Source organism: Capra hircus, chromosome 13, assembly GCF_001704415.2.
Source record: "Capra hircus breed San Clemente chromosome 13, ASM170441v1, whole genome shotgun sequence".
NCBI classification, from domain to species: Eukaryota; Metazoa; Chordata; class Mammalia; order Artiodactyla; family Bovidae; genus Capra; species Capra hircus.
This window is the reverse complement of record NC_030820.1, coordinates 73817782-73843875: the sequence shown is the minus strand read 5'-3', so window position 1 is coordinate 73843875 and position 26094 is coordinate 73817782. Positions and strand designations below refer to the sequence as shown.

The following is a 26094-nucleotide window of genomic DNA, read 5'->3' as shown; positions in this document are numbered from 1 at the left end:
GATGGCCCGGGGAGAAGAGGCTGCGGATGCCTCCCCCACTTCCCATGTCCAGCCTGGGGGCTGGAGACAGGTCCTCTTTGGGAGGGGCCAGGGCTGTTTACTCTGAGCACAGAACAGTTAGCAGCTATGAGGCAGGAGCCAGGTGGGGGCTCAGCCCAGGGTGGCTCCTGGAATTCAGTCTAGGACATGCAGAGGGCACGTTGACGGGCAGCTGGTTTTAGCCTGTGAATCCAGCTGCATGCTGGACATTCAGCCTCCGGCACTGCTGCCCACAGCTTTCTTCTGGCACCTCGTCAGCTTGTCCACTCCAGGAAACTGCCCGGCCTCACTGCTCTCCAGCCCTCTTGGGCTCTCCTGGGGACTGACTCTCTTGACAGGAATGGGGATTAGCCTGAGGTGAGTGGGAGGGGGTGGGGCACACAAATGGAGGAGAAAGCTCCATAGGTCCATGGCCCATGGCATGCCAAAGATGTTTAGCTTTTGTGATGCCAGCTTGTGCACAAGGTGTGTTCATACAGTTTGCTTCTACATATAATATAAAAAAGGCAGAGGCTTTAAAACCAAATACACTTGGATCCTATTCAGGGATTGGCTAGTTTCTATGTGATTTATAATAGCACCTCACTTTTTGGACCTATGTCTTCTTATTCCTTGAAAGGGGTATCCTTGAATGTCCAGTGGTCCATGCTTTCACTGCTGAGGGCCCAGGTTCAATCCCTGGTCAAGGAACTAAGATCCTACAAACTGCAGAGTGAGGACAAAAGAAGGAAGGTGGAACATATCACAGGAAGTGTTCTGTAGGATTATTTTAAGGTTCAGAGGGAAAACTAAGGTCCAAAATTCAGCTTCTCTGTATACTGGTGCCGAATTGATTCTTGGAGACAGAGTTTTGGGTGAAGTAGAAAAGAACAGCTTTGTTACTTTGCCAGGCAAACGGGGCCACAGCAATTGAACACCCTCAAAAGCATGTGTCCCAACTTGGAGAAGATAGTGAGAAGTTTTACAGTGATTGTGCAAAGAGGACATGGTCAGCTCATTGACAGTCTTCTGATGGGTTGGTGGTGATGTAGTAGGAGTCAGCATCATCAACCTGCAGGCAGGTCCAATGGGCCTGGGGTCTACATGCTTGTGGGCAGATTACCACCATTAATCGTTAACTTCTCCCACCTGGAAGGGGTTTCAATGCCCGCAAAATAGCACAAAAATATTGTTATATGTATCTGTTAATGGGAAAGCAGAACCTTGCCCCAAGGCTGTTCTTGACTATTTCTCCCTTGTCTCCTATCCCCTTCCTTCCCTGACTAACAGGACCTCAGGGAAGGTCATGGAGGCTGAATGAAGGCTGTTTTCTATAATCAAAGAAATGCAAGACACAGAAAGGCCTTGTGCCCAGGAGCCCCACAGGGCCCTGCTCTGTATCAACAGCATAAACCAGAGGTTGCAAATCTGGATAGAATATTATATTGTGAGCCCACTCAGTACATTTTAAATGTTTGAATTAGTCGTCAAATTTAAGAGTGAGAAATTTCACATAAAAGTAAAATTCTAGTATCTTTCAGTAAAAGGAAATGGTCTGGGAACACAGTGGCAACCATCAGCTAGAACACTGGGCCTTAAACCTGAGCAAGCATCGGGATCACTTAGACCACTTGTTCAAACACAGATTTAAGATCTCTACCTCCAGGGTTTTGAGTCAGTAGGACTCGGGAGAAGTCTGAGAATCTGCATCTGAGGGTTTCCAGGGATGCTGATGGTGCTGTTCAAGGGACCACACTTTCAAAGCCGTGGGCTAAGCTAAGGGAACTGCTCTCTTCCCTGGAGGGGAGTGTTCTCTCCAGTTTCCATAATCCCCAGCATTCACTACTGTCCTCCTGCCTCCACCCCAACTCCAAATACTTCTGTCCTCATTATTCACCTCGCCTGGAGGGCATTTAAAAGTGTGGCTTGTTGGGTGAGCTCACACTAAGTGTTCGGGAAAAGGTAGCTTGTTCTTATTTAACAAGGTTGAAATGGGAGGTGATATGAGTCAGCTGCACACTTGCCGACTCTAAGATGACTGTAAACAAATGAACTTTAGGTATCTGAGACATTCCCAGGAAGGAACAAGGTACCTTTAACCATACAATGGCTCTTTGTCCTCTTGGACCCATTCAAACTTTCTAACTCAGAGGAAACCTCTCTTTCTGAGTGTATTGGCTATTTTTCTGTTTCGTCACCTAGCATCCCTTTGTCCTTTTACTGATAACACTAGCCTGATTTTGGACTTGCCTGGTGGTACAGTGGGTAAGAATCTGCCTGCCAATGCAGGGGCCATGGGTTCCATCCCTGGTCCTGGAAGATTCCACATGCCATCGAGCTACTGAAGCCCCCCTGTGCTAGGGCCTGTGAGCCACAATTACTGAGCCTGTGCCCCACAACAAGAGAGGTCCTGCAATGGGAAGCCTGTGAAATGCAACGAAGAGTAACCCCATCTTACTGCATCTAGAGAAAAACTGAGAGCAGCAACCAAGACCTAGAACAACCAGAATTAAGCAAAGAAATAAATAATTTTTAAAAAGGTAGCCTGATTTTTGTTTGAGGGAACAATCCTTCCTCTGCCCCAGGTGGGCCAGGCAGATTGAGGGGCTTGTCAATCAGAGTTCTTGATTTTATCCCCAGACCAAGAGTGGCCAAACAGATGCTCTCCTTGGAATTTTAATGTTGACCAATGAATGCTTCCCTGGTGGTTAAGAGGGTAAAGAATCTGCCTGCAATGCTGGAGACCTTTGCTCCATCCCTGAGTCAGGAAGATCCCCTGCAGAAGGGACTGGCTACCCACTCCAGTATTCTTGCCTGAAGAATTCTATAGACAGAGGAACCTGGTGGCCTACAGTCCCCACGGTCACAAAGAACTGGACATGACTGACTGACTAACAGTTTCACTTCTTAATGAATAACAAAAATCCTAAAGATGTATGGTATTCATTCAAAAGCAGCCTGAGAAGACCTTGATTCTCTTGTTTCCCATCCTTGCCAAGCAGAATTCTTTTTAGCATTTTCTTCAGTTCCAAGACTGAATTATATCAGATAGCACTATTGGTTGCCAGCCAAAGAATCCAATGGGATGTAACTTAAAGGTACAGTCAGGAAGAGAAAATAGATGCCCTCTACGTCCCCACATCATTCTCACCAATTCCTTCTCTTTTTCCAGTAGCCAGAGTCAGTTTCTGTTGCTTACAACCAGGGAGATTTGATGCCCTTACTGGTCACCAGCAAGTTCCTCATTTCCAAATCCAATGGGCTTTTCTCAGGCCTCAGTCCAGTTCAGTTCAGTGGCTTAGCCGTGTCTGACTCTTTTGTGACCCCATGGATTGCAGCACACCAGGCCTTCCTGTCCATCACCAACTCCTGGAGTTTACTCAAACTCATGTCCTTTAAGTTGGTGATGCCATCCAACCATCTCATCCTCTGTTGTCCCCTTTTCCTCCCTCCTTCCCAGCATCAGGATCTTTTCAAATAAGTCAGTTTTTCACATCAGGTGGCCAAAGTATTGGAGTTTCAACTTCAGCATCAGTCCTTCCAATAAATGTTCAGGACTGATCTCCTTTAGGATGGACTGGTTGGATCTCCTTGCAGTCCAAGGGACTCTCAAGAGTCTTCTCCAACACCACAGTTCAAAAGCATCAATTCTTCATCACTCAGCTTTCTTTATAGTCCAACTCTCACATCCATACATGACTACTGGAAAAACCATAGCTTTGACTAGATGGGCCTTTGTTGACAAAGTAATGTCTCTGATTTTTAATATGCTGTCTAGGTTGGTCAGCCCTCCTCTAACTCACAGGTAAGGTCTTACATAAATGCAAACCAAGTTCTTTAAAATTTGTTTCTATATCATCTAATTGAAAAAACTATGAACAGCAGAGCTTCCTTATTTGAGAACTTTGAGTCCTGTCTTGTGAATCTCCAGGGCTTTAGCCTCACAGCTTTCAAAGTTCTTTTAGAGGGCAGTCTTTGAAGTCAGAGAATTTTGAGTTCAAATCGTACTCCTGCCATTATTGATTATGTGACCTTGGAGAAGAGGTTAATCCCAGCTCCATCATTTCCTAGCTAGGTGACCTTGGCAACATTATTTAATCCTTCCAAGCTTCAGTTTCTTCATTTATAACACAAAATAATATTTCTAGCCTCATAAAGTCAACTTGGATTAGGATATAAGTTTTTTAAAAAAGCAACCAAGATAGAGCTCACACGTGATTAATGTCAAAATGTGGTTGTCAAACATTTTTTGATTAATGTCAAAATGTTGTCCAAGGGCTTTTGTCAAAATGCCCTGTAGATGCTCTGAGCTCTGTCTATCTGGCCCTGCTTCATCCCAGTGACTCGAGGGATGTTGTCTACCTTTGTGCTCTGACAGGTCAGTCCTGGACCAAAGACACTTTGTGCCCACACCCTCGACAGTTCATGGGGCCTGAAAGTATTTTATCTTTGCCTGGAAAAGTCAGGTGTTATATTTAACTTCTCTGCCTCAGGGAGAGAAGCTGTAACAGAAACTCCCAGGTACCTGCCCAACAGCCTTTTCTCTTTCTTCCTTCCCAAGAAAGAAACTTGATGTTATGGGTGGCAACAAATTCTTTCCTAAAAATAGCCGTTAAATGTATATGTGAGAAATCTGTCAGTGTCAAGCTATCTACATGCTCTTTGGATGGAGACCGTTAATAAATGTTTAGCACTTTAAGAGTAAACTAAGTAAGACTCAAACTTGAAATTCTAGAAAACTGACATATAATTTCAATGAAACCTGATAATTAGTCAATAAAGAACATATATCAAAACACAGACTTAAAAGAAACATAATCCGGTATGTAAAGTAGTTGAAAGAAAAAAAAAAAAAGAAATATGAAAGAAAGAAAGAACCTTCTTTTTCCTTTCAACCTCCCTTCCCAGCGTTTATCTAATCTCATCCTCTGTACAGTCATGAGAGGGGAGATTTCATTACGACCATGTTATAGAGGAGAAAACTGAGGCTGAATTGCACAACACAGGACAGGCAGGGACAGAATGCACACACAGCCAGCTTGCACTCCAGGAATTAGTGTGGCTGCTTTGTAGAACTGTGTAAGGAAGGAGAATCCATCTAAAGCAGACTTTTGCGGTGGTTGTTATTCACCTCCATCATTACATGGTATCCGGCACCACCCTCCCTTGTAAGTGGACTCACCTCCAGGGTCACGTGAGAAGGCAAGAGCAGAGCCGTAGTCTCCCTATTACTGTGATTCTGCACCCTACCGGGTCCATATAACCACCCCTCTTAACACCATTTTCCATTAGGTGAATAATCTGAGATCTCCATTTCCAGCATGGACCTCTCTTCACTCTCTTTTTTTTTTTGCCACATCGTGTGGCTTGTGGATGTTAGTCCCCACCAGGGATGGAAGCTGTGCCCCCTGCATTGGAAGCGTGAAGTCCTACACTGGACTGCCAGGAAATTCCCCCTCTCTCTACTCTTGGTGTGTTACATTTTCTCATTGTTGGTTAGTGACCTTTTAAAAATGAAATCAGACCATGATATTTCCCTGCTTCAAGTCTTCTCGAGGCTTACCACTGCACCTGGAATTACAACCTAGATGCCCTAAAATCACCTCTGAGCAAATCCCTGCCTACTTCCCCCATAGTTTCTCTTGCTGCACAGACCTTTCTGTTCCCCACCTCATGGAGCTTGTTCCTGCCCTGGGGCCTTTCCACTGGCTCTTCCTTCCATATTCACAACCATCTGCCTAAAATTGCTGTGATTTGCTTGGCCCTGATTCTGCATGATTTTCTGCTTGACAGTGATCTCTTTGAGAAATGTTATCTTGTTCATCATCGCTGACTGGATCCACCAGGTACAGTGTCAGTTCTGGCAGAGCAGGGAGCTGGGAGCTGTTCTCTGCTGTGATCCAGAGCCTAGGGCAGTGCCTGGCACACACAGCAGGCACTGAGACAGGACATGGTTATTCCTTCCTGGGCGCGGGCGCTATTGTAAGGTCTTTACAAAGATTCATCCCCTTGGTGTCACTGTTGACCAAAGAAGTAGGTTCTGTTATTAGGGCTCCCGTCGTGCAGAGGATCAGATGAGGACAGAAGTGAGCTAACCACACAGCTAGAAAGTTGGCAGAGCCAGAGGCTGAAGCCGTAGCGTCTCGTCTGAGTTTTTGATCACCCTGTATTCTATCCCTAACCAGCATTTTCTTCTGATCAAGTAGTTGGATGAATCAATGTCTACACAATATCTTCCCATGAACGTTCTACAGGTGCCATGGACTCCACATTGACCAAGCTGAACTCTTTGTCCTTCCCCCAGACTCATTCCCCTCCCTTCTCCCAGGCACCTGACTGCTTTCAATGCTTCTTCCCTTTCCTCACTCTGAACAGTCTCCTGCAAAGCCTGTTGGTTGTCCCTCTTCACTGTCTCCTCTGTAGCCACTGCTCTCTGCTGCATCCAGGCCACTCCCATCTCCCCTCTGGACAGTTGTCACTGAAACAGGAGGGAAGGGGCAGAATGATATAGCCATGTGTCATTTTGAAAGAATGACATAGCCATAGGACATGACAAAAACTGGTTAGAATCAACTAGGACCAACATGCCAGAAGATTCTACTTCCAGTAGACCTTGAGCCTCACTATATGCTTGTTGTAACACATTAGCTGACATAGCCCCACAACAGTTCTGAGGCCAACCATCAAAGATAAAAAAAAAGTGGATGGTGGCCCAATTTCTGGAAATCTCCGCCCCTTCCCCAAAATAGTTGGAATAATCCTCCCACTCGTTAGCCTATGAAATTACCCAGCCCATGAAAAGTAACCATCCCATATTTGGGGGCCCCTCATCGTCTGAGATGGCCCATAATCTGTCAGTGGAGTGTGTTTCTTCCAAGACAGTTCTCATCTTTTGATATGGACCATATTCTGTCTATGGAATGTATATCTGTCTAAATAAAGAAGTTCATTTCTTAATCACTTTGTCTCTCAGTGAATTCTTTATGCAATGAGACTTAAAGAAGCTGAGCTTCATAGGTCCCAGAACAGGTGTGTGACCTCAGTTAAAAGACCATGGTTCAAGTTCCAGCCTGGGTTGTATGGTTTCATCATGACCCCCCTGCCTTTGCACCCACCCCCACCCCTGCCACCCTGCTCTCCATCCTCTGCTAGTTTCTTCTAAGCTGAGCAGGTCCTTCTTCTGACCTCAGATAAACCCCCGAACTCTTAACTCATCTCACAAGTTTCCTCAAGTCTGGTTCCCACTTCTGTACCCAGCGCTACCTCCTCCCATCCTCCCACTCGTTCTCACATACCTCCTCCTCCATCTCTTGCATTTTCATCTGCCGAGAACCCTTTCCCCACCTTCTTCTCAGGGACTCTAGCTCATCTCTCAGGTCTCAACTGAAAGTTCTCTTCCTCAGGGCATCCCTCCATCCAACTCCCACCACCTCCATTCCCTATGAACGCTCCCTTCACACCCTGTGCATTGTATTCCTTAGTAATCGCTTGTTCAATATCTCCTGGAATTTTCTGCTAGAAAATGGACTATAAGACTATAACAGAGCAGAGACCATGTCTTCCCTGTGTACATCACAGCTGAGTAAATATTTTTAAAAATAATTATTTGTATTAACTGCTGACTTATAAACCCGCTTTATGCACACACACACACACACACACACACACACACACAGGTACCCAAAGGGTTGAATTTTCCCTCCTAATAGTAGAGAGGGTTTGTTTGGATCCAGGAGGCAGCCACTGTGGGCAGAGAGGGCCTTCCTTAAAGAGCAGTTCCTGATGACTGGTTCCTTGGGGCTTTAATTGAAAGGAGAACCAGCAGAAAGTCAAAAGTTTCCCCCTATATTTTTGAGAGACCAGAGGGTCAAATATTTTTGCATGGGATGGGTGTGAGAGTGGACCTGGGTGAGACCTATTACCGAAGCCAGAGGGAATTAGATTCAGTGTGAAGAAGAATGGGACAAATTTGGAAGAGGACCTTGACATTCCTTAAACAATGGGGAAATTCCTGATAGCGGACTTCTAGAAGGTGACGCTACCAAAGAAAAATGCTCTTTGTTACTTTCTTTAATGCAGTTGATAGCACACTTAAAAAGCAGTCAGGAGCCAAAAACCCCTAAAACTAGATATTGTTGTTTAGTTGCTAGGTTGTGTCCAATTGTCTGCAACCCCATGGACTGTAGCCCACCAGCCTGCTCTGCCCATGAGATTTCCCAGGCAAGAATACTGCGTGGGTTGCCATCTCCTTCTTCTGGGGATCTTCCTGACCCAGGGATTGAACCTGTGTCTCCAGGGAAGCCCAAAACTCTATGTGTTTCTAGCCAACTTGTTTTGGTCTGTGGTGTTCAAAGCACTTCAGCATTGTAATCTGTTAGTCCTCAAAAATACCCAAAGGAGAGGATTTCTTTCTTCCCCTATTAAAAAAAAAATTATTTATTTGGCTGTGCCAGGTCTTAGTTGCACCATGTGGGATCTTCAGTCTTCCTTGAGGCATGCAAGATCTTTAGTTTTGGCGTGTGAACTCTTGGTTGGGCATGTGGGATCTAGTTCCCTGACCAGGAATCGAACTTGGGCCCCCTATACTGGGAGTGTGCAGTCCCAGCCACTAGACCCCCAGGCAAGTCAGAGGAGTGGATTTCCTAAGGCAGGTGCCATCACCCCATTTTTCATAGAAAGAAACTGTGGTTCAGAATGGTGAAGGGACTTACCCAAGGTCATACAGCAATACCCAGAGCTACTGAAGTCAATTTCTCCTATTTACAACCAGGTAGTTTTCCATTATACTGCTATTAATTAATATTTATTAATTATAATTAAATAACTTATCTATTGGGCTTCACAGATGGCTCAGTGGTAAGGAATCCACACGCCAGTGCAGGAGCTGCAGGAGACTCAGGTTTGATCTCTGGGTCAGGAAAATTCCCTGCAGGAGGAAATGGCAACCAACTCCAGTATTCTGGCCTGGAGAATCCCATGGACAGAGGAGCCTGGTGACCTACAGTACATGGTGTCACAGAGAGTCGGACACAACTGAGTGAGTATGCACACACACAGCTTCTTTCTTAATAGTATTTCTTAATAGTATTTCTATTACTCTTATTGGAGCTGCCATTCATTGAGGGGTACTCTGCCAGGCACTTGTCCAAGCATTTTACTAATATTATATCCTTAATTCTCACCTTAATTCTATGAGAAGTTATGAGAAAGAGAAAAGCGGCCCCTGAAATCTGAAAGCCAACTTGGCACTCACAGTTGGCTTTATGTTCTCTTGCTGAACATATGTATTTCATAGAATTTTCACATCAGACAAGACCATTTTGTGTTCATGATGCGTCAAGACAATGATAGGATGCTCTGTAGTCGAGTTTGAACATAGGCAAAATAAGCTAAATTATCCTGTTATCCTAAATGATAACATATCCTAAAATGAGTGGTGCTGATGCTGCTTTACCAAGCACAGCTCTAAGCTCTATCTAGTCTTCCCTTCTCAAAGATTAAGACAGTCAGAGAACTGCTCACTTCCCGACAGCATGCAGGTCAGAGCAAAGCCAGCTTCCTGAATCCTGAAGCTAACCGTACCACATCCTGTAAAGTTCTTTCTAACATCTTATTGGAAAGCCATATCGTTCCTCAAGGGAGGTGTTCTGTGAGGTGCTGCTGTGAGTAATAAACCCAACTTGTTCAGCTAGGAACAGGAGTGTTTCTAGTGGTCTATGGCTGAAAACATGAACAAGTACAAGCATTATCCTTATTTTCTAATTAAAGAAAGTAAAACTCAAAGAGATTTGAGGAATAGTCCCAAGACTATAAGGTAGTGAGTAACAGAATCACAGAAGACTAACCAAAATGATCACATGGATCACAGCCTTGTGTAACTCAATGAAGCTATGAGCCATGCCCTGTGGGGCCACCCAAGATGGAAGGGTCTTTTTCTCTCTTTTCCTTTATTTAATTATCTGTGGTATTTAGAGCCTCGATGCCTCAGTTACTTCATCCGTAGTGAGGCAGTTAAGCTCTGCTCTCTGAAGATCCATCCATCGTACGTTTTCTCAGAGACAGGGGAGTGAAAAATGTCAAAATGGTTCTACCTGGGAGAGCAGGGCTCTCCCTTTGACTGGGGACAATGGATTCTGAACATATTCCCATAATGCTATGCAGCTGAGAAGATCAAATAATGAACTTGAAGTATGATGTGTCCTGGAGAATACCTCCATGAGCTTTGGAGTCCTGCCCCCATCTACGTCCCACCCCTTCCTCTTTTTAAATAATATTTATCATTGATTTTTGGCTGCTTTGGGTCTTAGTTGTGGCATGCTCTGTATGGTGAGGCTGAGGCCCAGTTGCCGGCATATGGCATCTTAGTTCTCTGATCAGAGATGGAACCCAGGTCCCCTGCATTGGATGGCAGATTCTTAACCACTGGGCCACCAGGGAAGTCTGCTACCCTCTCCTCTCAGTCACCCTCATTTGGTTCACAGCCTCTGATTATCATTGCTCTTGACCTACTAGGGAAAGCAAACCAGAAGGGTGACCTGGGTGCTGACCATTCTCTTATTCTTACACCAACTTCCCTCTTCCACTTCAGTGAAGGGGTACCTCCTGAGGGTGGCAACCATCTTATCAGCCTCTGCATAAACTTTGGAAGCTGAACCAAAGGGATGTCCACATCTTTGAGGCCTGAGAATCTGAAAGCTGGCAGAGGGGACTTAGCAAATGTTGCAAGAGAACCTAAAAGACACTTTGGGAGAGATGGGGGTACTTCCCTGATTGCCATCTCCCAGTGTCTCGAGGAATGTCTTAGGACAAAGACTGCAGAATTGGCACATAGGTTTCTTAGGAGCAGAGTAAGGACCAATGTGAAAGTCAGGGCCCGATGGGAGGTGTACTCTTACTGGTTCATTGGGACAAAAGACTTTGTATGGATGAAAGCCACCAGCTGGCACCTGCTGCCCAAGGACGTGTGCTCCCCATAGAAGGAGGTATAGAAACTGAGGCTGGTTGAGTATCTGAAAGCTAAATATCCCACCATTTAATTTTTAAGATGACTTCTTCAATTTTGCATCCACCACCAAATCCTTCATTCCAACATCCACTCACCTACGTCACTCAGCTCTGATGGGTCTGTTTCTTAGAGATGCTAAAGGCGGCTGCCTCACTCCCCCAGGAGCAGGGACTAGCAGGAGGAAGCTGGTAACTCAAGCTCTGGGACAAGGGCTCTCACGCACACGGTGTTTCCCTCACATCTCCTAGGTATCTCCTCTTCCTCTGTCTCTTCTGAGGGGACTCCCAGATCCGTCTGTATTCAGGGTTAAGCGGACTTTAATGAACAGGTTGGGGGTCTCCCTTGTGATGCTCAAAGGCTACGTGGAAACTGATACAGACTCAACTTGGGATCTGGATGGAAGTTGAATCTTGGCGCTCAGCTCTACGTCTTTGTCTTACCTCTTCTCTCCACCTGGTAGAATCCAGTTCACCTTTTCACACTCAGCTCAAACCTTGCCTCTTCTGGGAGGCTGGCCTTGACCTTTTCAGGTGACAGCTAGGGTTCGTCTTCAGCTCCCACAGCATGCATGTTTCTGCAATTATGTCTGCTTGCCAGGCTGGGTGGGGAGATCTTTGCAGGTAAAGCCAGTCCTGGTCTAGAGGTGTCCAAAGTGGGATGCACCAGGGGACAGGAGAAAACATCTACAAACTTCTGCTTACTTTTCTCTAGCCTGCACTGTGCTGGGCTTAGTCACTCAGTTGTGTCTGACTCTTTGCAACCCCATGGACTGTAGCCTGCCAGGCTCCTTTGTCAGTGGGGATTCTCTAGGTAAGAATACTGGAGTGGGTTGCCATGCCCTCCTCTAGGGGATCTTCCCAACCTAGGGATTAAACCCAGGTCTCTAGCATTGCAGGTGGATTCTTTACCATCTTAGCCACCAGGGAAGCCCATGAATGCTGGAGTGGGTAGCTTATCCCTTCTCCAGGGGATCTTTCCGACCCAGGAATTGAACCGGGGTCTCCTGCATTGCAGGCGGATTCTTTACCAGCTGAGCTACCAGGGAAGCCCTTTCTCTAGCTTATTCTTTATTAAATATATATTATTGACTACTTCAAGTGTGCATACTAGTACAACAATGTGCATATGAGTATATACACAAATACATATTCAAAATACTTACTGGTGTGAATGAGAGTAATCACATACTCTCATTTGGAAGTTACTGTCTTGGTCATTTCTATTTCCCTGCTTCCTATCACAGAACAAGCACTAAATGCAAGATAGAGTGATGAATGATTGAAAGAATGAGTGATGTTGCCTGAATTTAGTCTATTATAATGTCTCATATCTGGTAGCTGGGTGTCACCGGGCAAGATATTCCCCTTTCTTTGGCTCAGAATTCCTCACATGTGAAATAAGGACTCTGAATCAGCTTCAATTCCACATGCCTTCCAACATGAATATTCCTAGATGAGGTCAGAGTCATTTCTTTTCCAGTGGTTCAGTTCAGTTCAGTCGCTCAGTCGTATCTGACTCTTTGTGACCCCATGGACTGCAGCACGCCAGGCCTCCCTGTCCATCATCAACTCCCGGAGTCCACCCAAACCCATGTCCATTGAGTCGGTGATGCCATCCAACCATCTCATCCTCTGTCGCCCCTTCTCCTCCTGCCCTCAATCTTTCCCAGCATCAGGGTCTTTTCCGATGAGTCAGCTATTCGCATCAGGTGACCGAAGTATTGGAGTTTCAGCTTCAACATCAGTCCTTCCAATGCTCAGGACTGATCTCCTTTATGATGGACTGGTTGGATCTCCTTGCAGTCCAAGGGACTCTCAAGAGTCTTCTCCAACACGACAGTTCAAAGCATCAATCCTTCGGCGCTCAGCTTCCTTTCTAGTCCAACTCTCACATCCATACATGACCACTGGAAAAACCATAGCCTTGACTAGACGGACCTTTGTTAGCAAAGTAATGTCTCTGCTTTTGAATATGCTGTCTAGGTTGGTCATAACTTTCCTTCCAAGGAGTAAGCGTCTTTTAATTTCAAGGCTGCAATCACCATCTGCAGTGATTTTGGAGCCCAGGAAAATAAAGTCAGCCACTGTTTCCCCATCTATTTGCCATGAAGTGATGGGACCGGGTGCTATGATCTTAGTTTTCTGAATGTTGAGCTTTTAAGCCAACTTTTTCGCTCTCCTCTTTCATTTTCATCAAGAGGCTTTTTAGTTCCTCTTCGCTTTCTGCCATAAGAGTGGTGTCATCTGCATATCTGAGGTTATTGATATTTCTCCCGGCAATCTTGATTCCAGCTTGTGCTTCTTCCAGCCCAGCGTTTCTCATGGTGTACCCTGCATATAAGTTAAATAAGCAGGATGACAGTATACAGCCTTGACGTACTCCTTTTCCTATTTGGAACCAGTCTGTTGTTCCATGTCCAGTTCTAACTGTTGTTTCCTGACCTGCATACAGGTTTCTCAAGAGGCAGGTCAGGTGGTCTGGTGTTCCCACCTCTTTCAGAATTTTTCACAGTTTATTGTGATCCACACAGTCAAAGGCTTTGGCATAGTCAATAAAGCAGAAATAGATGTTTTTCTGGAATTCTCTTGTTTTTTTGCCCATATAATTTAGTCGATAATTATCCTAACAGGTGTTTACATTGCATTAATTACATGCCAGGCTCTCGGATCTTAGGGCTCAGCATGTCCTAATTCACTTTCCTCACAACGACCCCAGGTAGGAAGAAGACAAGTGCAAAGATGTTAAGTAAATTATTCAAAGCCACATAGTGAGGTAGAAGTGTGCCCGCTGACTACTACCACCTTCGGTGTTGCTGGCTGGCTTCCAACTGCCAGTATCTGCAGCTCTTTGCCTGAAGGATTTCTTGGGGCCACACAAGAAGCCTGTGCACCGAGGGAGTCAGAAGTCCCCAGTCACTGAGTGACAGGGAGTTGGTAACTGCCCTTTAACCTCTTGGGGGAGGCAACTACAAGGAAGGTGCTGTACCCCACCTGGCCCCTCCCCCATGGGATGGAGGGCATCACTACCAGTGCCAGCAGGCTTTCTCCTCCATGTTTGTTGGCCATCTTTCCTGCCCTTTCGCGTACCCAATAAACTATATTCCCTTTGCTTCAGTTCAGTTCAGTCGCTCAGTCGTGTCCGACTCTTTGCGACCCCATGAATCGCAGCATGCCAGGCCTCCCTGTCCATCACCATCTCCCGGAGTTCACTCAGATTCACGTCCATCGAGTCCGTGATGCCATCCAGCCATCTCATCCTGGGTCGTCCCTTTCTCCTCCTGCCCCCAATCTCTCCCAGCATCAGAGTCTTTTCCAATGAGTCAAGTGAACCCCAAATTATAACAAACCCAGGCTCTGGATCTTTACAGACTGGCTGGGTAGTTGGGCTCTTAACTCTTTCTCCTTGCAAAGGACAAAAGCTTTGGGACAGTCAGCTAGGCGGTCATGGTTAGGGTTCTGCTGCTCTGTCCCCACTAATAAAGAGATGTTGGAGTCCTAACCCCCAGGAACTCAGAATGTGAGCTTGTTTGGAAACAGGGTCTCTAGCATGGGGATTAAGTTAAGTGTTCATTAGGATGGGCCCAAATCCAGTATGGCTGGTGTCCTGACAAAAAGGGCAGATTAGGTGACAGACAGGGAGAATGCCATGTGAAGACTGGACTCATGCTGCAGCAAGCCAGGCCTTCCAGGAGCTGAGAGAGAGGCCTGGAATGGATCAGGGCCTTTCAAGGAAGCAAGGCCCTGCTGACTCCTTGATCTCAGACTTCTAGCTTCCAGAAGTGAGAGAGAATAAATATTTGGTTTTCAGGGAATTTCTTGGCTGTCCAGTGGTTAGGAATCCAGGCTTCCACTGCAGGGCACAGTTTGACCCCCTGGTCAGGGAACCAAGATCCTGAAATCTGCATGGTGTGGCTAAATAAATATTAACAAATAAATCACTCAGTTCATAGTGCTTTGTTATAGGAACTCCAGGAAACAAACCCACCAGCCAGCTGACATCTGGATACCCCCGTTTTATCCTCAAAGGATTCTCAGATGATTAAGTGAAATAATGCCAAAAAAATGCTAAGCACAGAGCCTGGCACTGGGCAGGTGCTAAGTGGGTCGATGCTTTTCTTTAGAAGAAATAAAAGTCCCGACCCTGCCACAGGATCTCAGGGGAGGGGTTTTCTTGAGCAAGTGGAGAAGTGAGCCTTATCCACCTTCCTTTCTCCTCCCAAGAGTTCAGGAGGATGACCAGTCCCCAGACTGATCTGGTCCAAAAAGAAAACAAATGCTTTCACGGCATGGTATCTGTCACCCAGGTTTTTGTGTTGCTTGGGAGTGGCTATTAAGAGGTAGGTGGGGCTGGAATGGTTCCTACACCTGGTAGGGCCCAGTCTGAGGACAGAAAAAAGGGTGGTGCCTTCCACACCGCGGAACAGTGAGAAGGACTACCGTTTTCATGGACACAGTGGGTTACAGTTCTTGGTTGCAGACAACAGAATCCACTCCTGTTAGTTTAATTAGAAAATGAATTTATTAGATATAAGGCCAGAGGTTGAAGCCACAGACAAATATGCAACATCACTGTGTGGCAAGAGGGCTTCTTTACTGAAAACGCTTCTACCACCACTGATGCTCAGGGCTGGACCAGAAATTCCCCTGCTGCCCCTCCAAGGAGAGCAGTGATGTTGGGGAGAGAGGTGAGGGTGAGGTTGCAGCGAAGAGAGAGGCAGGGTTCTGCTGAGGAGGGGAGGCTTGAAAAGGAAGCAGAGGAGACTCAAATAGCTCAGAAGCAGCCGCAGCCCCGTATGGGGCCTCCTAGGACTTCAGCATCTCAGGGAGCACAGTTGCCGGATTCTCTGTAAGAAGAAGGAACTTGTTGACTGTCATCACTGAAGCCCCTGACCTTGACAGAGTACACCCTGACAGAGCCTTGACAACCCCAGAAACGAGCGAGCGCGGTACACCTGACACCAAGATGGCCAGGAAGAGAAAAGCCGTTTGCTCAGGAGCACGGTGGACCCGCTGGGCAGGGTGGCTGACTCGGCGTTCCCATCTGAGAAAGAGGAGCCTGAGAGTGGCTTAGATTACCTGGAAGGTGATTCTAGGGGTGACCTTCTGGAAAGCTGGCCCCTGGAGAACTCCCTAGTGTGTGGTTTCACAGGACACTGCGGCCACTTCTGCTGGCCAGCAGCGAGGAGGAAAGGCACGGGGCAGGGGTGAACGGTGTGGGGCCCCTGAGCTCCGCGCCCCTCCCCAGCCCTTTCCCTCCCACTCTGCCCGGCCCCGTCTTACGCTGTGCCCTGTTGCGGCCCCCACACGTGCTGATACACTCCTTCTCATTCCGGAAGTTGTTCGGCTTCCTTCTGCATCCGCCGTAAGTGAAGGTCTGGCAGAGCCCGGACACGGCGTTGAAGAAGTACCTGGTGAACATGGCCCTACAGGGCCCGGTGTATGGTGGCTGCAGACAGAAGGCAGGGCGCAGGCCTGAGGGGTTGGGAGGGACAGCGGGTCAGTTACGAGGATGGCCATCACAGCTGGGGCTACAAGGTCAGCAAATGGAACCCCCGTGTCTGGAAACAGAGAATGGTGAGTGGCGGTAGCGATGGTGAGGAAAGCCTGAACTGTGAGCCTCCACTTGAGGACCTGCATTCTGAGGCATTATTATTAATTCTTTTAGGTGTGAAGATGACATGGTGATGGTATAAAAAAAAACCCATATACCTTTCATGAAGTATTTATGGATTTATTCGCATGATGCCTTAGATTAGCTTTTTAAAATCCTGGGGGGAAAAAGGTCAAACATAAACAATATTCTCCATATGTTGATAGTTACTGAAAGTGAACAATCGATACATAGGGTTTAATTATACTATTTTCTGTACTTTCGAGTAAGGTTGAAAGTTTCCAGTATTTAAAAAAAAAAAGTGGGAAAGTATCATGCTGTAATGGAGAAAGGAATGGAAAAACATATGGTATATTTTTAAAAATGTTTTTTATTTTAATTAATTAATTGACTGCTCTGAGTCTTTTTCACTGCAAATGAGGGGTGGGGGTTGTGGTGAGAGGGGGTTACTCTGTAGTTGCCTGGACTCAGTAGTTGTGGCCCATGGGACTAGTTGCCCCACAGCGTGTGAAATCCTCTCAGACCAGGGATCAACCTCATGTCTCCTCACTGGACAGGCTGATTCTTAACCACAGGACCACCAGGGAAGTCCTAGAGTGTTTTAACTTTGGCTGTCTCGTGGAGATGGGAATACTAGAATTTTGAGGGGATGTGATGCCATCTAGTCAAGGCTATGGTTTTTCCTGTGGTCATGTATGGATGTGAGAGTTGGACTGTGAAGAAGGCTGAATGCCAAAGAATTGATGCTTTTGAACTGTGGTGTTGGAGAAGACTCTTGAGAGTCCCTTGGACTGCAAGGAGATCCAACCAATCCACTCTGAAGGAGATCAGCCCTGGAATTTCTTTGGCAGGAATGATGCTAAAGCTGAAACTCCAGTACTTTTGCCACCTCATGCAAAGAGTTGACTCATTGGAAAAGACTCTGATGCTGGGAGGGATTGGGGGGCAGGAGGTGAAGGGGACGACAGAGAATGAGATGGCTGGATGGCATCACTGACTCGATGAACGTGAGTCTGAGTGAACTCCGGGAGTTGGTGATGGACAGGGAGGCCTGGCGTGCTGTGATTCATGGGGCTGCAAAGAGTCGGACACAACTGAGCGACTGAACTGAACTGAACTGATGTTGTGATTTATAATATAATTAGAAATATGTATTCGGTGCTAGTTCCATCCCAGCACAAAACTCCTAAAACCTTGGGAATTTTCTAAATGAGGAGATCAATAAAGGTGTCTTCAGTAATGTGAAGAGGGTGACTTTGGAAAGCTCCCAGGTAACTCAAGGATGGGAGCTGGCTGCCAGGGGAACCAAGTGCCTGATCAGATGGTTGAACTGTCACCTTGACCCTCTGAAGCCCCCACCTCCAGGGAGAAGAGAGTGGGTGGAAGTTTATCAGTCACCAATAGTTCATGATTTAATCAATTGTGACTGTCTGAGGAAAGTGAAAGTGAAGTTACTCAGTCATGTCTGACTCTTTGCGACCCCCTGGACTGTAGCCTGCCAGGCTCCTCCATCCATGGGATTTTCCAGGCAAGAGTACTGGAGTGGGTTGCCATTTCCTTCTCCAGGGATCCCGACCCAGGGATTGAACCTGGGTCTACCCACATTGTAGGGAGACATGTTACCATCTGAGCCAGCAGGGTAAAGCCACGCTTGACCATCTGAGCCACAGATTGTGTGAGTCATCACACAGTCATTGTGACTGCATGAGGAAGCCTCCAGAAAAAACACAGAAGGGCTGCATCTGAAGAGTTTCCAGGTTGGTAAACAGGAGCAGGTTCAGGGAGTATGGACAACGAGCAGCGTGGAAGCTCTGTGCCCTTTCTCCATATCCCGCCTCGTGTAGCCTTTCCATATGGTCGTCCTGAATTATATCCTTTTATGAGAAGCTAGTGTGTGCCTGCGTGCTACGTCGCTTCCGTCGTGTCCGACTCTTTGTGACCCTATGGAGTGTAACCTGCCAAGTTCCTTTGTCCATGGGGTTCTCCAGGCAAGAATACCGGAGTGGGTTGCCAAACCCTTTTCCAGGGGATCTTCCAGATCCAGGGATCGAAGCTGCATCTCCTGGGGCTTCTGCATTGCAGGCAGATTCTTTACCACTGAGCTACCGGGGAAGTGCCGATAAACTGTTATTCTTGTAAGTAAAATGTTTCCCCAAGTCTGTGCTGCTCTAGCAAATTCACTTAACTCCAGGGGCGTTGTGGGAAACTGATATACAGCTGTTGGTAGAAGCATGAGTGACAGGCTGGACCTGTAATTGGAGTCTGAAGATGGGAGGAGACTTGTGGGCCACAGTCATTAACCGGTGGAATCTGACACTATTTCCAGGTTGCTAGCGTCAGAACTGGTATGATGCAAAGACAGCCAGTCAGTGTTCCCTGAGAACTGGACAATTGGTTAATGGCTTGGGAAAACAAACACACAGCAAGAGAAGGAGTCTTAAAAACTTTCCGTACACATCTTTATATCCTTTATACAAGTTCCTGTGAGCATGTATTCCTTTTGCAATTATGAAAGAAGACATATTTAAAATAAAATATACCACAATTTTTATAAGTAAGTAATGCTGTACAAGAATATTTATTGACACCAGAAAATGGTTGAAGTGTATTGCGGAGTAAAAGCACTCCATCCAGTGATGTGTTTTGTTAAGAATAAAACTCCTGCCCTGAGGATATGGGTGTCAGTCCTTTTTTAGAACAGATCGCTTCTTTCAAAGGAAAATTGAGAAGAAATCTGGGTTTTGGGTAAAGCCCCATCCTCAGCCCTCTCACCTCCCAGCCCTCAGAGTCATTTTCCCACCCCTTCCTATCCCAGCACACCCCAGTCTCAAGGAACATCTAGTGCAAGCCCCTAGACTATGTTCTTTAAAGTCTTAGAGGAGCCACTCTTTGGCTGTGTGACCTGAGGTGAGACAAGTAACGCTCTGAGCTGCAGCATCGTCATCATCGCAATGAGCATAATAACCCCAACCTCAGGGACTTGTTGAGAGAATTAGAGATGATGTCTGTCAAGTAACTGGTAATCAATCAATACTCAATAAACACTAGTTATTACAGTAATTGTTAGATGTGCTTATTAAATTTTAATTTAATTTTCCAGGGCAGCATCCAAACTAAAAATCACTCATGGACACAATTGCCCATTAAAGCCCATTAAGCTTCCCCCATTGATACACAATAGAGAAGTCCCCAGGGACCATCCTGGACACCAACACAGCCAGTTTTCCCAACACTAGGAAACATGATGCTTCTTTTCTGGAGCCTCAGATTAAGTAAATACCTTCATTTTAACACGCAAGCATATCAAGAACATATATTTATTCTATGCAGTGTTTTAAAATATGTATTGGTTCAGAAATTGGAAAATTAATATATAGTTTAGACATAAATTGTCCAAATGTAAACTATCTTGATGAACATTTAAGATGGGAACTCAAAAGTCTCTGAGTTATTCAATATGTTTATACATCCACAAACTTCTTGATCCCTTAAATAAACCATCCAATAAACATGAAAAAGAAAATCCTGTGAAACTCAGACTAAAAAAGATCACATAAATGCCCAGAGAGAAGAGGGAAAGCTCTTATTTATGAGAAAAACTTTGCATCAATTAGAAAGTTGCTTTCTTAAAGACTAAAGAATGGCAATTCTCTATTTAAAAGAAGAGTTGCCTCTTTAAAATAGCAAGTTACATCTGGTAGAAGATAACATTTTCACTTGAAATTAGGAATGAGGTGTGTTCAAGTCTCAGTGTAAAACTCTTGGTCCCAGCTGAGCAGGGCCAGGGGTGAAGCAAAGAGGCAGATCAAGCAAGTGGAGGGTCATGTCCTTTTCATTGAAAACTTTCATATTGCATCAGTGGTGAAGAATCTGCCTGCAGTGCAGGAGCCTAGGGTTCGATTCCTGGGTTGGGAAGATCCCTTGGTGAAGGAAATGGCAACCCACTCCAGTATTCTTGCCTGGGGAAGAACCCCCATGGACAGAGAAACCTGGTGGGCTACAGTCCATGGAGTCACAAAGAGTCGAACAAGACTGATCGACTCAAGAGCAACATTGCAGTCAGTTATGATCTATCAGTCCTGGGCTGAGTGAGTGCCTCACTCACCTCACCCAAATCACAGCCCTGTGGCAGAGGTGGAGCCTGTCCTATCTGGAGGCTGAGGAGCTGAGGAAAGGGAAGGCTGTGCTACCTGCGGGGTAGCTCTGCCTAGATGATGCGAGATGCTAAGTCACTTCAGCTGTGTTTGACTCTTTGCGATCCTATGGACCGTAGCCTGCCCGTCTCCTCTCTGTCCATGGGATTCTCCAGGCAATTGTACTGGAGTGGGTAGCCATTTCCTTCTCCAGGGGATCTTCCCAACCCAGGAACTGAATCTGAGTCTCTTACTTCTCCTGCATTGGCAGGTGGGTTCTTTACCGCTGAGCCACTGGGCAAGCCCCAAGCTCTGCCTGAGGCTGCATTGTTCCCTTCTCATCTCTGGATGAACAAGGTTGTGAGTTCATGTACATTAAGACCTCAAAGTAGAAGGATTTATCCCTAATCTTTGGGTTGTGAGATTTGAAATGTTGATTTACCCTTTTAAAAAAAATTAGAGGATAATTACTTAATGCTATTGTGGTGATTTTTGCCATACATCCGCATGACTTGACCATAGGTATACATATATCCCCTCCCTCTTGAACCCCCTTCCCACCTCCTTCCCCACCCCACCCCTCTAGATTGTTACTGGCTTGAGGGTTCCTTGCGTCTTACGTCATGCTCCTGCTGGCGATCTCGTTTACATACCGTAATGTGTATGTTTCCATGCTGTTCGCGCACATCATCCCGCCCTCTCCTTCTCCCACTGTGTCCAGAAGTCTGTTCTTTATGTTTGTGTCACCCTTGCTGCCCCACAAATAGGATCGTCAGCACTGTCTTTCTAGATTCCATATATGAGTGTTAATATATGATATTTGTCTTTCTCTCTCAGACTTCACTCTGTATAATAGGTTCTAGGTTCATCTACCTCGTTAGAACTGACTCGTGGGCGTTCCTTTTTACAGCTGAGTAATATTCCATTGTGTATATGTACCACAACTTCCTTATCCATTCCTCTGCTGATGGACATCTAAGATGCTTCCATATCCTTGCGACTATATTTATTTTTCTTTTTTTTCTTTTTCTTTTATTTGTCTTTTTCTCACTACTGTATTTATTTGGCGGTGCCAGATCTTTGTTGAGGCACTCGAGATCGTCTCTACTTGTGGCATACGGGATCTAGTTCCTTGATCAGGGGTTGAACTCATGCCCCCTGTTGAAGCCTTAGCCACTGGACCACCAGGGAAGTCCCTTGATTTACCTTTTGATATTTTGATTTTCTGAGTTTTATGTATAAAACTAGTATAACGAACGTTTTTCTAGTATAATGAACATATACTAATGCATTTGTGTATCAGAAGACAGCAAAGATGCTTAATTGTTTAATTGAGGAGCAGAATTGTCCTCAACCGGGCAAACCATTCATGTTATTCAAGGGAACTGGAGTCAACCCAAGAAGTAACTCAGTTACACACTCCTCCTGGCTCACTGGACCGACCACTGCTGCAGCTGCTCACCGGGCCGGTCTCTGCCCTTCGCCCCCTAGAGGCCACTCTCTGCACTGCAGCCGCAGGGATCCAGTCTTAACTTGAGTCCTTCCCGTGGCTCCTGTGACCACTCCGAATCTCAGTGGCTCCCCAGCTCTCTCTCAGTCAAATTCTGATTCTTGTAAAACCTTAGGAAGCTCCTCGTGACCTTCCCCCGTGGCCTCTCTGCCTTACCCCCCTCCTCTCCCCTCTGCTCCACCGATTCAGCTCCAGCCACCCTGGTCCTGGCTGCCGCTCAAACACCTCCTTATCACTGAGGGTTTTGCTGATTGGTCTGCAGAAAGAGCATGGATTCCTTTTCCCCGTCAATCTCTACAATCAAAACACTTGTCATGAACTGCCGTAGTATTTCACCTACTCAGCTGTCCGTCTTCTAGAGTACACTGGATCTGTGCTACATTTTGTTTATAGCTGTGTCCCCACACCAAGAACAATGGTTTTCCGGGCCTTGATAAATATTTGTCAAGTGAATAAATCTCCCACCTCATGCTTCTGCGGGGTGCAGTCATTGAGTAGAATGAATATAATTAAATTCCTGTTAGTGAAATGTCTGAAGCTGGGCAGGAGCTTACGGAGTTCTGGGCTTCTGGGAACAAAAGCCTTTCCAGGCCCCCAGTTTGTTTCTTATTTGCAGGAAAAAGGCTTCAGCCTCCTAGACTTTCCAGAATACCAAAGGGCAGATTCAAGCAATGGCTAATCAAGGAAGGGAGGGGAAGCAGAAACAAAGGAGAAGCAGTCAAGAAACAATAGTGCACAATGGGGCGGGGCAGGGTCGGGTCCAGGCTCCTCCAGAAGAAATACACTTATCAGTATCTTTGAGTTCTTTTGCGACAGCTAAATTCCCCACCCCGCTGGAGGAAGGTAACTTCTGGCTGAGCACAAAGTTCTTGGAACACCAACCATGCAGAAGAAAGTCACACAATCACACATCTACAGCTTTCACCCCAAATCTTGCATGTAAAAGCTTCTCTCTGGGAGAGTTAGGGGTTTTTAAGGCCTGAGCCACTCTCGTCTCCTTGCATAGCCTTGCAATAAACCTTTCTCGGCCCCAAACTCAGACTTCTTGGTTTGCTTAGCCTCACTGTGAGTAGGCACATGGACTTACTTTTGGTAGCAGCACATCTAGAAAACTATGAATCTACTCCAACATCCCATATCCTGAGACGATGATAAAATAATAGACATGGGAATAAAGGGAAGGGCCTTGAGTCCTCACAAATATTCTAACAGCCCGAGAGAAGTATAACCTTGTCTCCATGAGCAAAGTCCTGGAAGTGTTGCATTTTTGCAATAATAATGGAGAAATAATATCATTGCTGTTGAAACACTTAATCGTGTCCGAGTCTTTGCCATCCCATGGACTGTAGCCTGCCAGGCTCTTCTGTTCATGGAATTTTCTGGGCAAGAGTACTGGAGTGGGTTGCCATTTCCTCTTCTAGGGTATCTTCCTGACCCAGGGATCGAACTCACATCTCCATGTCTCCTACACTGCAGGTGGATTATTTACAGCTGAGCCACTGAGAAGCCCAATAATATCATTATTTGACCCCTACATATTTTTTCTTGGGGGTAGGTAGACAAAAATTCTTCAGACTAAGATATCTTGATGGAAAATGGACATTATCAGGTGTGAAATGTGAAAAAAAAAACCCTCTATATTCATGACTGATAATTCATTGCAAGAATTTGTTTGGTAGTTTTCCCTTGTACAGGTGAGGAAACTGTAGTAAAGTTACTGACCTCAGGTCGCAGAGCAGATGAGTGGTAAGGTTGGGTCAATGTACAATCCTGTTACAACCCATGTGAAAACAACTGCCGTCTGCAGGGAGTTGTTACAATCTAGGTAACTGGTAAGAGTTTCTGGGAACACTGCCCTCCACTTTTTCTGACCTGTACTTGAGCCTCCTTCCAGCCATCAAAGCCCAGGGATATACGAGTCTGGGTTTCTTCTGTACATCAAACATGGGGTATCTCTTCCAACACCAACCAATTCTCCAGACCAATGCGGTGGCCCCTAAGTCAACTCACTTCAGACTCTAAATCTGCAGAGTTAGCCCTGACTCCACAGGATGAGGGCTCAACCCCACAAGACGGCTCCACTTCTGATGCCAGCTATGTGTCCCTGGGGTCCCACAGACCTCTCAGCCACTGGCTAGAAATTTAGGGGCTGTGTGGCTTCCGCTCTCAAGTTTCAATAATTGACTAGAATGACTCACACAACTCAGGAAAGTCTTTTATTTACTGGATAAAGGATAAAATAAAGGATAAAACTCAGGGGCTTCCCTGGTGGCTGAGTGGTAAAAGAACCCACCCGCCAATGCAGGAGACAAGGGTTTGATCCCTTACGTGGGAAGATTCCACGTGCCACGGGGCAGCTAAGCCCGTGTGGCACAGCTCCTGAGCTGAGTTCTAGAGCCCAGGAGCCACAACTACTGAGCCCGAGCGCCCTAACTACTGAGCCCGAGCGCCCTTAACAACTGAGCCCAAGTCCCTAGAGCCTGTGCTCTGCAACAAGAGAAACCACCTCAGTGAGAAGCCTGCTCTCTGCTATTATAGAAAAGCCCTCTTGAATGTTCCCCACCCAGGAAGCTCTGCAGTTCCCAATGTTTAGGGGTTTTTATTCACTGGGTTGGCAAGTGGATCGACTCATTAGCTGTTGGTGACTTGACTTCTATCCCAGTACCCTCCCCTCCCCACAGAGGAGCTGAGGGCAGAAAATTCTAATCCTCAGATCACCTGATGGAAAGTCCTGGAGACCAGTCCCACCCAGAAGCTATTGATAGCTCAGATGGTAAAGCGTCTGTCTATAATGCGGGAGACCTGGGTTTGATCCTTGGGTTGGGAAGGTTTCCTGGAGAAGGAAATGGCAACCCACTCCAGTATTCTTGCCTGGAAAATCCCATGGATGGAGCAGCCTGTTAAGCTACAGTCCATGGGGTTGCAAAGGGTCCGACATGACTGAACAACTTCACTTTCCTTAACATACAAAAAGCAGCAAATTCCAAGGGTTTTAGGCAAACTGGACCATAAACTCAGACAAGGGTCAAATAGCGATCTTATTGTTACACGACAGTCAGGTTTGAGGACCAGGCAGGGACCAGGAATAGAGAGTCTCAGAGATGGGGCCCCTGGTCTGGTAGAGTTATGCAGGATAATTTTTTAAGCTGGAAACATAATGATTTTCTTTTTGAGAGTCATGAAATGTCCCTGGAGTGAAAACTGCCCAGTTTCTCAGGAAAAATCCAGAGAGGGTTGGTAACACTCACCCCATGCCTGTTTTGCAGCCCCTTCCAAGGACTCCCCTTTTCCCTCCCACCCAGTCTGCAGAGGAGACAGGAGCTGGGACTTACCATTGTCCTTGTTGCTGTCGTCACTCTCTGGGGTGCCGGCCACCAGGGTGCCCAGGATGACCAGAAGAGCTGCGGAGAGGCAGAGCCTGCTCATCTTTGTGGCCTTGCAGGAGGGCTCCTGAGGATGCTGGGGGCAGACTGGGCTTTTCACACCCCTGCTGAGGGGTGGGACCAGGCGATGAGCAGGGAAGTGGGGAAAGGGGAGGGGCTAGGGTCAGTCCTCTTCATGCTCGACCTCCCCACCTAACCAGGCTTCTTCCTGCATCTGCTGGGGCCCAATGCCCAGTAACAGCACTTCTCAGACTTCGCTCCTGCAGCGGGTCTTGTGGAAATAAACACACATTCTGATTGCCCAGGTCTGGGTGAGGCCTGGGAAGCAGCATTCCTAACACGCTCCCTGTTACAGGTGTGTCCCAGTCCACTTCCTCGCCTATTAAAGGGTCCTCAGAACTGCGCTTTGAAAGCAGGCCTGCAGGAGCATTCACC

The 26094-nt window shown here is 46.4% G+C and overlaps 1 protein-coding gene across 1 annotated transcript; it reads right to left on the bottom strand.

Annotated features, from left to right (window-relative positions):
- LOC102188783 (pancreatic trypsin inhibitor-like) lies at positions 15382-25702 on the bottom strand. The gene is made up of 4 exons (XM_018056872.1): positions 25609-25702; positions 16303-16494; positions 15975-16063; positions 15382-15402 (listed from the first exon to the last, which is right to left on the bottom strand). Exons 1-4 carry the CDS (start codon positions 25700-25702, stop codon positions 15382-15384), a joined length of 396 nt encoding a protein of 131 aa, XP_017912361.1.